This window comes from Pseudophryne corroboree, chromosome 5 (genome assembly GCF_028390025.1).
Source record: "Pseudophryne corroboree isolate aPseCor3 chromosome 5, aPseCor3.hap2, whole genome shotgun sequence".
Taxonomy (NCBI): domain Eukaryota; kingdom Metazoa; phylum Chordata; class Amphibia; order Anura; family Myobatrachidae; genus Pseudophryne; species Pseudophryne corroboree.
In genome coordinates, this window is record NC_086448.1 from 772451361 (window position 1) to 772463949 (window position 12589).

Here is a 12589-nt window from a genome sequence, read left to right on the forward strand (position 1 = left end):
AGTTGCAGCTTGCAAACGCGTTGAAATGACCCCCATAGTCTCTGCAGCTGTATGGCTTAAGGAGGTACAGATGATCTACTGTATCTAACAGCGTTTTATTCTGAGAGACTATTGCACTACACTAAAACCAAAAGTTATAGAAATAAAAAATAACATTTTATTGTACAACTTGCTACTCAAGCAGGTTATGTGATGAAAGTCCTTATGGGGGTCATTCCGAGTTGATCGTAGCTGTGCTAAATTTAGCACAGCTACGATCATCTTCCCTGACATGCGGGGGGACGCCCAGCACAGGGCTAGCCCGCCCCGCATGTCAGTCCGGCCCCCCCTCCCCGCACAAATACAAAAGCATCGCACAGCGGCGATGCCTTTGTATTTGTGGAGTAACTCCCGGCCAGCGCAGCTCCTGCCGGGAGTTGATCGTCGCTGCCACTCGCCGCAGCGGCTGCATGAGGCATCACGCAGCCGCCGCAGGCCGCCCCCCAACGGTCCGGACACGCCTGCGTTGGCCGGAACGCACCCCCTAAATGGCGGCTTAACGCCGCCATCCTGCCCCCTCCCGCCCTCTGACCGCCTCTGCCTGTCAATCAGGCAGAGGCGATCGCTACTGAACGACGCACACTGCGGTGCCGGCGCATGCACAATTCCGACCCGATCGCTGCGCTGCGATAAACTACAGCGAGTGAACGGGTCGGAATGACCCCCCATGTCTTGTAAATATCTTTTTTTTTCCGCAAGTAATCAAGATCCTAAGCCTAATTATACTAAAACTGATCGTACTTATTAAAGGATCATTCAAAAACAGAATTTACGTTTTTGTATATGAATCATGAAGATTACAAAAAAAACAAAAAAACTAAGGGCCTTATTCAGGATGCGATGCGACCGCAATTTTTGAGAAAGGTGCGCTCTGTGCCTGCGCAGGTCCTATCCTCCTCGTGCGTGAGTAATTAATGTGATTGGATTGCATTAACTGCGAACGCCTCTGCCTGATTGACATGTAGAGGCATTCGCGCGGGGGGGGGGGGGGGGGGGGGCGGCGTTCGAGCGCTTTCGGGGGGCCGTGGTGAAACAGGGGCATGTCGGTGGCGTTTTAGGGACGGTCATCATATGTAGCCGTTCCGATTAAGAAAATGGTGGTGGGAGTCCTGCCATCACGGCCGGGCTGCATCAGCAAGGGGCATCCATAATTTCTGCGATACAGTACGTCTCCCCCAGGGTAACTAGATAGAGCATGTAAGGCATAGCTAAGTATAAACACTTTTTGTCTTTATGAATGTGGTCCTTATGATCTAAATACGGCAATTCTACTACTGTACACAGCAGTGCACGTCACCGTGGTTTATTATGCACGGGCATGGGTCATTAGATCGATCACACTTAGGTCGACTACTATTGGTCAACATGCATTAGGTCGACATGGTCACTAAGTCGACATGGTCATTAGGTCGACATGGAAAAGGTCGACATGGGTTTTTTAAACTTTTTTTGGTGTCGTTTTCTTCGGAAAGTGACGGGGAACCCCAATTAGTGCACCGTGTCCACTCGCATGGCTCGCTTCACTTGCCATGCTTCGGGCAAGGTGCCTCCGCTACCGCTGCGCTTGCCACAGGTTACTAATCCCAATCGTGGTCCACGTGGATCATATTAAAAAGTTCAAAAATTAAAACAAATGTGAAAAACTCATGTCGACCTTTTTTCCATGTCGACCTAATGACCATGTCAACCTAGTGACCATGTCGATCTAATGTATGTCGACCAATAGTGGTCGACCTAATGACTGTCAACCTAAGTGTTGACCTAATGACCATGGCCCTCATTCCGAGTTGTTCGCTCGGTATTTTTCATCGCATCGCAGTGAAAATCCGCTTAGTACGCATGCGCAATGTTCGCACTGCGACTGCGCCAAGTAACTTTACTATGAAGAAAGTAATTTTACTCACGGCTTTTTCTTCGCTCCGGCGATCGTAATGTGATTGACAGGAAATGGGTGTTACTGGGCGGAAACACGGCGTTTCAGGGGCGTGTGGCTGAAAACGCTACCGTTTCCGGAAAAAACGCAGGAGTGGCCGGGGAAACGGTGGGAGTGCCTGGGCGAACGCTGGGTGTGTTTGTGACGTCAACCAGGAACGACAAGCACTGAAATGATCGCACAGGCAGAGTAAGTCTGGAGCTACTCAGAAACTGCTAAGTAGTTAGTAATCGCAATATTGCGAATACATCGGTCGCAATTTTAAGAAGCTAAGATTCACTCCCAGTAGGCGGCGGCTTAGCGTGTGTAACTCTGCTAAATTCGCCTTGCGACCGATCAACTCGGAATGAGGGCCCATATCCCATTATGCACTGTATGTGTAACTATGGGTTATGTACGTGTGCATGTTGAGAACACTCACTATCATCGCCTCCTGGCATGACATCAGGTGTACGGTATATACAGTATTACATCAGTTTTCAAGTAGTATCATTCATAAGCATGTACTCAACAACCTGTACATTATATGACATATATCAGGAATAATAATAAAATAACATAATAAAGGACATTTGTTTTTCTTGGATTAAAACAATTATACACAAGAAACAGGACAGGTACAATTACTTACCTTTCAAAGTGCCGCACTTAAGGGCCGATTCAGACCCTGTCGCTGATGTGCAAAAATCGCTATGAAGCACTTTCTGAACATCTGCGCTTGCGTGTACGCCGGTGTGTGCATGTGCAAGGTTCTAATCTGCATTCTCTTCAGAACGTAGTTTAAGACCTGGAGGGGGGCGGGAACGGGCCGTTGACAACGCGTTTTGTGGGCGTTAATGCTCCATTTTAGGGGCGCGGCCCAGACAGGGCAGGTGTGTCTGGATAGTTTGCAGTGCGGGCCGCATGCACATGCAGCCGCTGCGACCCTTAACATGGCAGATGGCCATCTACCTTCGCAGTTAGGCTGCATAGGCAGAGGGCTACGCAAACCATGCAAAAGCATCACCGTCGTGCGATGCTCTTGCATGTCTGCAGGGTGGGGGTCTGGATCTGGCTTCCCCCCTGCATGTCAAAGACATTGATCATAGATGGGCATTTTCTCGCACATCTAAGATCAGGTCTGAGGGGGTAATTCAGACCTGATCGTAGCAGCAAATTTGTTAGCAGTTGGGCAAAACCATGTGCACTGCAGGGGGGGGGCAGATATAACATGTGCACTGCAGGGGGGGCAGATATAACATGTGCACTGCGGGGGGGGGGCAGATATAACATGCAATAAACATAGTCCACCGGAGGTGTCCACCACTTATACAGCTTGTCACAAAGGGTGGTCTTCAGTATGCCGCCGGCCGGGATCCCGGCCACCAGCATACCGGCGCCGGGATCCCAACCGCCGGCATGCCGACACATATTCTCCCTCTTGGGGGTCCACGACCTCCCTGGAGGGAGAATAAATAGCGTGGCGAGCACAGCTAGCCCACAAGGGGCTCATTAGCGCTCGCCCAGCTGTCGGTATGCTGGTGGTCGGGATCCCGGCCGCCGGCCACTCATACTACACCCGTCACAAATACTGTAGGGAGCGCTGGGAAAGCAAAGACTTGTTTCAATCTCAGAGGGGGTATGGGTCATAGGGTCGACATGTATTATGTCGATAGTCATTAGTCGACAATGACTAGGTCGACACCTGAAATAGGTCTACACAGTCATCAGGTCGACATGGAAAAAGGTCGACATGAGTTTTTTTTACTTTTTTTGGTGTAGTTTTCTTCGTAAAGTGACCGGGAACCCCAATTAGTGCACCGTGTCCCCTCGCTTGGCTCGCCATGCTTCGGGCAGGTTACTGTTCCCAATTGTAGTCCACGTGGATTGTAAAGTATGAAAAAGTTCAAAAAAATGTTGGTTTTAAAAAAAAACTCATGTTGACCTTTTTCCACTAGTACATGTCGACTTATTGATCATGTCGACCTAATGCATATCGACCACTAGTGGTCGACCTAATGAGTGTCGACCTAAGTGCTTTCGACCTAATGACCGTAACCCCTCAGTGGTCATTTCTGTTCTACTTTGCATCTGTAGATGAGTTAAAAACAGTTTTGGTATGTGCTTTATTTCCACCATAAGGCAATAGTAAAATAATAACAACGCTAAGCAGGTCATCTTATTATCTATCACGGAATAGAAATTTAAGCTGTCACATTTTTACAAACCACAACGTTACATACTTAGCTGTCTGCATTCTGTTTTAAGGGCCCCTGGAGGATGCAATTGAGGATGATGAAGATTGCTTGTCTGAGGAAAATGTTATTGTCTCAAAAGCAGATTTTCCACTAGAAGAAAGTTTCACATCAGCGTTCGAGCCGGAGAATATGACCTGTGAAGATGTGGAATATTTCTGTAACAAAGGTACTGTACTAACACAAATACAAGTCTTTTTGTGTCGTATTGCGCAGTTGTCTCGGGTCCCTGGCATTTGTACGCCCCTGCGTTTGTATCTTGTGTACTCTAGCCATTGTAAAGGTGCAGCAGTAAAGGCTATACCCTATTGGCTGGCTGTGGTCACACTGCTTGCTAGAAAGACATTTGAGAAGGTTGGTAGTGACATTTTTTAATAGTACATATTTTGTGGACCTGATTTAAAGTCGCACAACAGAACGATGTATTAATATTACATTAGGTGCAACTGTGCACTAAGTAGTAGGGATCTTCAATGAAAAATGTATGTGATTTTTCATTGAAGATCCCTACTACTGTGTGCATTAACCCACAAACATCCTCAACTGTGCAGACAATGAATGTGATTTTTCATTGATCTCCTGCAAATTACAATTCCTAATCTGAATTCACACTAATGTAGAATTTATCAGTGTATTTATATGTATTTGTGTAATATTAGTACTTGCTTATAGCTGATATTGTCAGCGTATTGGGCATACATGGACTGGTGTTTACTTAACACAGGGTAATTTAAGTCCTTTGATTACGCTAATCGTGGCTCCGTCTGTTCCTGGGGGCGCCCGCCTAGGCATGCCCATCACAGCGTCTGGACCGTGCGCGCATCTGTGACGTGCACGCGTCCCATTTGCTACAATGGGAGCGTCTCTGTGCACTCCCGTAGCGGGGCTAGGCGCCGGATGGCCTAGTCCTGCCGGCAGTGCACGTCTGCGATGGAGCCGCACTACATGAGTCTGTAGATGTGCAATTGGCTTTAGCTGAACAGTTAAACTGACAGTTATAAACAAACATTGAAAAACATTGGGAACCAGGTAATTTCATCTTATAACTTATGCACTTACCTAACTATCTATACTTTTATTTTACAAACACCATGTCCTGCAAACCCAGGGCCTTGTTAACAGCAGTGTAGGGCCCTGGGCAAAGCAATGCACTGGGGCCTCTACCTATCCTCCAGCGGTAGGGGTGGGGGATGCTATCAGCGGCTGTGATGTCCCGCGGGCAGTAGGGGGTGTTCTATCTTCCGCCCAGCATGTAGGACCTGGAGCAGTAATTTCTGCTAATTACTCCTTTACTGCACAGATGGTGGGAGATGGGGCAGGAAAGAGATCACTAAGCTGTAGAAGGCGGCATTGGGCTGAATGAAGGGGCCCCAGTACATGACTTCCAGGGTAGTAGGGGCTGTTTAATACGCAGGAGAGGGGTGGATGGTGGAGTGGACTTATTTTCATCATTTTACTGTGGTTGGGCAGCTTGGTTGACTGCAGACATCTCCAGTTTCTAAAAATAGATTTAATGGGACAAAAAAAAACTTGGGGATCAGAGTTCAGGAGCCAGAGCAATCCACCAATGGAAATATAACACTGCATGCCAGGCGTGTGGAGCTGGAGCAGGGACCAGCTGCTGGAAGGCTGATAGCCCTGGTTCTGGGCATAGAGACAAGCTGCCAGTGTCCAGTGAAAGGGGAGAGTCCCAGCTTTTGGAGTATATCCTCTGAAAATCTCTAAGTCAGACAGAACCCAAGATATCTGGCTAGAAAGAGCAATTACCAGGCTTGGATGGGGACCACTGCTTTGAAGTCAGATATCTCCGGTTCCCCAGGGCCAGTTTAAAAAAAATCTGGTACCCTTGGAAAAAGGGAACCGTCAGCTATCAGCCTAGGGCCCTTATACTCCTGGGGCCCTTGGTTAAGTACCCATTGAGCTCATACAAAAAGATGGCCCTGCTCACACCCACCTCTAACTGTCACCTGCTCTGGTTTCTGCTGTGACACTAATCACAGAGCCATGGGAACTGACTTTAAGTCTTGTCTCTCCATAACCACATCATAAATGTCATATGCAATATTTAACAAGGAAGATAGAATAAAGCATGTTTGTAGCAGTAGATATGTATGTATACATTATGTTCAATGTTATCTTATTTCATTAGTTAATGTCTCCCATAGATCTTTATTTGATGCTCTGTTTTTATTATTGTTTTACTTCAGTTCTGTCTCTTGTGCCGCTTGTAATGTGTGTATGCTGCGGGAGCACTGTGGCCCGAAAGGTCAGACAGGAAGTGTTTATGAAATGTTACATAAGTTGTAACATAGGAGATCACGGCTGCTCCTCTTATTTCCTCTGTTACATTCCCCTAAGAATGAAACTTAATAACCAAACAACTGGCATTAAATAAATATGTTACCGGGGCTCACTAAATGGAAGTCTGCACAGGTCTACATTTAATAAGAAACTGATACACTGTTTATTTGATGAACGTTTCTGTGTATGTCTGGTGGTGTATACATGCAGTAGCGGATCTTGCCACGGGCAAGCAGGAATTTTGCCCGGGGCGCCGCCTTTCGGAGGGCGCCGCACCATGGCAAGATCCGCTACTGTGCCCCCCACTGCCGCTGTGTCCCCCGCTGGTCCCCCGCTGTGAAGGGAACTAGACGCTACCTGTCTAGTTTCCCTTCGTGGAAAGGACCTTTGCTGTGCGGTGCGCGATGACATCATTGCGCACCGCACAGCATTGTGGGACTGGCACAGACGCTAGGGGTCATAATTGACCTCTAGTGTCTATGCTGTGCTATGGGAGAGACGTCATGACGTCTCTCCCATAGATCGAGGAGAGGAGAGGAGCGGCGCCGGTGGAGGTCTGCAGGAGTCGGGAATCAGGAGCGGGGATAGTAAGTATTCATTTTTTTTTCCTTACAGCGGCGCTACTCTACAGGGGCACAAATGGGGGCGTAACTGACCACGCCCCCGGTGGAAGCCACGCCCCTATTTTTTTGCCCGAGGCGCCATAAGGGCTAGAACCGGCCCTGTATACATGTCTGCTTGTATGTAGGAGATTTCGGTATCTGGTCTTTAGGTCGACAGCACTTACGTCGACACTCATTAGATTGACCACTATTGGTCGACATGCATTTGGTCGACATGGTATTAGGTAGACATGGTCACTAGGTCAACATGGCAAAGGTCAATACATGAAAAGGTCGACATGAGTTTTTCACATTTTTTTCTTGAACTTTTTTATGCTTTACGATCCACGTGGACTACGATTGGGAATAGTAACCTGTGCCGAGTGCAGCGAGGCACCTTGCCCGAAGCATGGCGAGCGAAATGAGCCATGCGAGGGACACGGTGCACTAATTGGGGTTCCCAGTCACTTTACGAAGAAAACGACACCAAAAATATATAAAAAACCTCATGTCGACCTTTTGTCATGTCGACCTTAACCAATACCAGGAGTCTACCAGACCATCTGGGAGAGTAGGTAATTATAGTTCATTCCTTTCACCATGGTAACAACTATTGAGTATTAAGTGGGAAGTTCGGGAACAGAGCATTGTGTGCAGGTTCATGTTAGAGAAGTTGGTACCAGAGTTTTATTGAAGAGAGAGAACCCAGGCAACAAATCTCATATTTGTCTGGACGAAGAGTTTTACATGAAAATGATTGGGTAAATAAATGCCCAGAGACTTGCCATCATTACATCAGCAAACACCAAGTATTCCTTTCATTGCAATTCTATTTACAAATTCAGCCTAAATAAATAAATAAATAAATTATTGAACTTGGAAGAAAAGCCAATTTGACTTTGTATGTTACCTTGCTGTGGGAGATGTTTGTGCAAATCGCCTATAAGCTTATTGACCGGAATCTCTGACTCCTTGTTTTCCCGGGATATGTCTAGAATAAGGACACTGATAGATCACTGATTACAGCTGATTGAACGCCCCTTGTGCTAGCAGCTGGTAGACCCTCCCTGCAGGCTCAGCATAATCTCTTCTGCCTAGATATTCCTAGTCCAATACAACCCCCCCTTACACGTTACATATTTGTTAAGGTGAATTTAAATATAGGTTTAAAGCAGCTTAATGGCAGTGCTGCAGTCAACTCCCAGCATGGTATATATACCTTATATGTACATACCTCCCAACATGACCCTCTCCAGGAGGGACAGAATGCTCTGCTCCTGGACTTCTCTCTTAATGTATGATTGCCATCACCTGTGCTGAAACATCTTTCTTATCCGTTAATAACCTGTTCAAAACAGGTAACAGCAATCCTAAATTAGGAGGAAAGTTCAGGAGCAGAGCATTTTGTCCCTCCTGGAGAGGGTCATGTTGGGAGGTATGTATGTATAGCATACTTACCTACCTGACCCTCTCCATGAGGGAGAAAATGCTCTGTTCCTGGACTTTCCTGGTAATGTATGATTGCCATCACCTGGGGGGAAATACCTTTCTTATCAATTAACTAGCTTACCACAGGTGATGGCAATCATACATTACCAGGAAAGTCCAGGAACAGAGCATTTTCTCCCTCATGGAAAGGGTCAGGTAGGCAAGTATGGTGTATATACATATTTAATATTATGCCTATACCATACTTGCCTACCTGACCCTCTCCATGAGGGAGAAAATGCTCTGTTCCTGGACTTTCCTGGTAATGTATGATTGCCATCACCTGTGGTGAAACCCCTTTCTTATCAATTAACTAGCTCACCACAGGTGATGGCAATCATACATTACCAGGAAAGTCCAGGAACAGAGCATTTTCTCCCTCATGGAGAGGGTCAGGTAGGCAAGTATGATGTATAGGCCATACAAGAACAAAGTATTTAATAAGAATATTTCATTCATTCAGATCTAGGATGTGTTATTTTAGTGTTCCTTTTATTTTTTTGAGCAGCGTATATATATATATATATATATATATCGATATGTCCGGCACTCCAAAAAATCTAGTATAGCTTGACCCGGTGACCTCACTGAGTAAATGGATATGTACATGCAGATGCGCGGCACTCAGAGCGCAGAGATGGAAGAAGTCAGACGACAGCCAAGTCTACATAATTTCATTCTTTACAAGATTTTCACCAGGTTACATGGTTACATTGGAATGTCGGCTGTCCGTCTCTGGGCCGGTCTTCCGAATGTATCGCGTCTTGTCCATCGGAATGCTGAACATATCTCTGCATGGCCATTCAGGTACATTACCAGAGAGGGTTCTGAGGAAGAATGCAAAGCTGCAGCCTGTAGCTACAGTAACTAAGTTCATCAATGGAGGCCAGATCACAGTTCCCATAGTGACGGATCCCGGCAGCATTCCGACGCCGGGATCCCTATAGGGAGGGGCGAGTGCAGCAAGCCCCTTGCGGGCTCGCTGTGGTCGCCACGGGTTCTATTCCCACTTTATGGGTGTCGTGGACACCCACGAGTGGAAATAGTCCCTGTTGGTCAGCATGCCGACCATCGGGATAGTGAGGGGTCGGGATGCTGGAGGAGGTCATGTGACTGTCGGTTTCCCGACCGCTGGTCACATGAATACCACCCCTTCCATGGGGTCTGCATTTGTGATGCAAAATAGAGGGACCGTATCCTTTTTAATTATCACAGTGTACTTCAATTAATATGAAAACCCTAAAAAAACTGCAGTTTTTGGAGGCTTTTTTTTCACAAAAAGGCTTTATACTGTAAATAGATCCCTAACAGATTTATTGTCTATGATTGCTCTGAAAGCCTTATGTTTATCATCTGAACATACGAGTAAAAATAAACATCCTTGAACCTTCGATCCACTTTTTGAAATGTTTCTGGAAGGAAATGGCAATCTAGCAAAGAAAGATACACATAATACAAATAAAGATCTTGTTATTATTGAAAGAGTGTATACAGATGTTACGACTGAGGAATCTTTTTTCTGAGGAGACTTCAGAGAACTTCTGGGCAGTGTCCCCTGTACACCCCGGGCTAAGACTCGTAGAACTCACCAGCAGGTCTTCTAGCCTATAATAGCCACTTTCCCCATAAGACGTGATGTGTCTAGCGGTACTGAGATGCCACCAGGACTTACGCCACTAGTGGTAGTATGAGCTTAAGCCTGAGTGACTCAAATCAATGCCGATAGGAAGGAAGACACAAAAGAGGAGAGGAGTAGCCCAAAGATGAAAAGACAAGAGAAAGAGAATGACACACATGACTCGGACTCGGATGAGCCAAAGACATAAAGACTGGAGTGTTCCAGACAAAGACAAGGGTGGTGTAATATGAGCTAGAGTGTATAGAGAGGATGAGAGCACAAAAACACTGAAGACTCTGAACTAACAGGTGGAGCTACTGGTAGTTGGGGTACGGAAGATATGCAGGAGAAATTGAACACAGAGGAGACACGTAACTAAATAATAAATAGATGAGGTACAATACTGGCAGAAATAACAGATAATAATTATAACATATTATGCAGCTGACATGGGGCTGGACACAGGAACTCTGCAGTGGACAGTAGTAAGGTAACCAGGCAAGGTATCAACAAACTAGAACTAGTACTTAAGAGACAAGGGCTCCCGCTGCAGCCAAGAAACTATGACCATCAAGGAATGAGAAACAGGCAGGGAATATAAAGGGAGCATGAGCCAATCAGGAACCACAGTACAGCCAAGCCTCCCCTAATTAATGATCCCCTGCAGCTGTGCTTCTGCATGTTCACCAACTTCCTGAGAGAGACTCACAGAAGTCTTCCGCGACTCCGCTGCTTGGCAACCCCTTCCGCCAAATTAGCCCGGCGTCCTGATTGCCATGGAGCCGGCAGCCGGGGGGTTGAAGGACGCAAGCATCCCGGTCGCTTAGCAATGACTGGGCACTGCCGGAGACATGGGCCGCGGCCCGTGACAATAGAGCCATAACTAGACATCTTGGTGCACTGTGCCAAAAAAATAATTTGTGCAAACCCTCCCCCCCACCCACCCAAACCCCCCCCCCCCCCCCCCCCACACACACACACACAAACACACACATGCAAAATAGGGACCACGGCAGATTCAGCGAATAGCACTTACAAGTTAAGTATTACCATGTCTATTGTTTTAGCTCACTGAATTTCCTCAAATACTCCATTTTTCGTTTTAGGTGGTTGTATCCTTTTATAAATAAGGGTTGGTATTAGGAGAATGCAGGAGATGCTTATTTATCAATGGCAACAAGGAACTTTTTCTAATTAAGTATTCATGATAAAATGCTTTCTGTTAATAACAGATCATTTTCCCTTTAATCCTGATCTTAGGAGATGAAGAGGGCAGTCACGGAACAGCTGAGTCTGAAGGCGAAATACATTCAGAGAAATCTATAAAAGCAGAAATGGTAGCTGACGGCTGGGATGGGCCAGGTAAGGGTGAATCTGCTTCTGATTCTATAATAAATTAAGTATGTGTTTTCTTTAACGTTAGAAGCTACATTGTCTTATTGTATTTTGCTCATTTATGGTTATTACATGTCAATTGATATACATAAGTATCTATTCCATTAAGTTGGATGTAAGATCACATGTTCTCGTGCTATGTACGGGAGATGTGCAGTACATATAAATCCCATACATATGGTCATTTTGCTTCATGCATTTCCCTGCTCACTCCTGTGATGTACTGAGGTGTAGTGCATGATTTAGGGGCAATGTAGGGTGCCATGGGGGTGTTCAAATGGCATGACAATACCACATCACAGTCATCAGCCGTACATCGCCCCTAGCTGAATCAACTCTGTAGACTTGTAATACGCTGCTCCTGTAGATGCACATTAATTGATTGTATTTGTGTCTATACAAAATAATTTCAAAAATTCAGTAATTATTGTTTTTTTTGTTGTCTTATTGGGAATTTGTTTCTTTAAAACGTATTGTCCCATATCCCTCTGTCTGGGAATCACACAGATTGTAGCCTCTATACTATGAAAAAGAGGTACAGTATAATTAATAACACATTAGGGTACAGCTGGATTACCCGGCACTCAATGAGTTTGCCCTCATCATGCACTATACTGTATGTAAGTACAATGGGGGTAATTCCAAGTTGATCGCAGCAGGAAATTTTTTAGCAGTTGGGCAAAACCATGTGCACTGCAGGGGAGGCAGATATAACATGTGCAGAGAGAGTTAGATTTGGGTGGGTTATTTTGTTTCTGTGCAGGGTAAATACTGGCTGCTTTATTTTTACACTGCATTTTAGATTGCAGATTGAACTCACCACACCCAAATCTATCTCTCTCTGCACATGTTATATCTGCCCCCCCTGCAGTGCACATGGTTTTGCCCAACTGCTAAAAAAATTCCTGCTGCGATCAACTTGGAATTACCCCCTATGTCATTTATCTCTAGTCTTGTTAAATAGAGACAGGCTGGTAGA

General features: G+C 45.8%; 1 protein-coding gene across 1 annotated transcript in view; it reads left to right on the plus strand.

Moving 5' to 3' along the window:
• The window catches only part of ZFPM2 (zinc finger protein, FOG family member 2), a 540421-nt gene that overhangs the window by 103567 nt on the left and 424265 nt on the right, over window positions 1–12589 (plus strand). The window contains exons 2-3 of the mRNA XM_063924309.1: window positions 4220–4375; window positions 11476–11577. Of these exons, the coding sequence (XP_063780379.1) occupies window positions 4220–4375; window positions 11476–11577 (258 nt within the window). The remainder of the gene's footprint in view (window positions 1–4219; window positions 4376–11475; window positions 11578–12589) is intronic.